We start from the raw sequence: 603 nt of genomic DNA, 5'->3' as shown, positions 1-603 counted from the left end.
TGCTGCTGCTGAACATAAAATGGCCGATCATTTATATAAAAGGCTTCAGTCCCACAGCAAGATTCATATACTCGGGCCCAAGGCAAGCTATACCCGTTCTATTGCTTTTGACGATCGTCTTAGGATCGTTCTCACTGTGCTGGTATTTTATCCTTCAATATCTTGTATAATCACAGCAATCCTTCCACAGGACACGGCCTGTAAGATATCACTCACCAACGAATAGCAGTAGTTGGGAGTTGTATCCTTCAGATACCTCCATTATAACTTTGTTGCGGCCGTCCTAAACGATTTGTTTGGCATTCAAGCTAGGGGTGGCTGCGCTTGTGCTGGACCGTATGCGGAAACCATTCTCGGTCTCAGTGCTGAAAACGCCACCAAGTTCGAAGAAGCTGTCGGTAGGTTATTTGCATTCTCCTCCAATGCTCTGAATATGTTCAAGGCTGCACATTATCCGAGATTTTCAAGCCTGGATTCGTTCGAATTGGAGTGCACTTCACAATGACCCAGGAAGAAGTGGACCTCGTCGCCGATGCTATTCTGTGGATCGCCGATAATGGTTGGATACTCCTCCCTTCGTACACTTTCAAGACCCGATCAGGA

General features: G+C 46.4%; 1 protein-coding gene across 1 annotated transcript; it reads left to right on the top strand.

Moving 5' to 3' along the window:
* Positions 1–252: 252 nt before the first annotated feature.
* Positions 253–402, top strand: Pmar_PMAR015139 (hypothetical protein; the record flags this gene model as incomplete). Its single annotated transcript, XM_002771389.1, has 1 exon — positions 253–402. A coding segment is annotated over one exon (150 nt), but the record flags the coding sequence as incomplete, so codon positions are not given.
* Between the last annotated feature and the right edge of the window lie 201 nt (positions 403–603).

This window comes from Perkinsus marinus (assembly GCF_000006405.1).
Source record: "Perkinsus marinus ATCC 50983 genomic scaffold scf_1104296962928, whole genome shotgun sequence".
Classification (NCBI taxonomy): domain Eukaryota; phylum Perkinsozoa; order Perkinsida; family Perkinsidae; genus Perkinsus; species Perkinsus marinus.
Note: the sequence above shows the minus strand (reverse complement) of the source record. Positions and strands in the feature narration are given on the sequence as shown.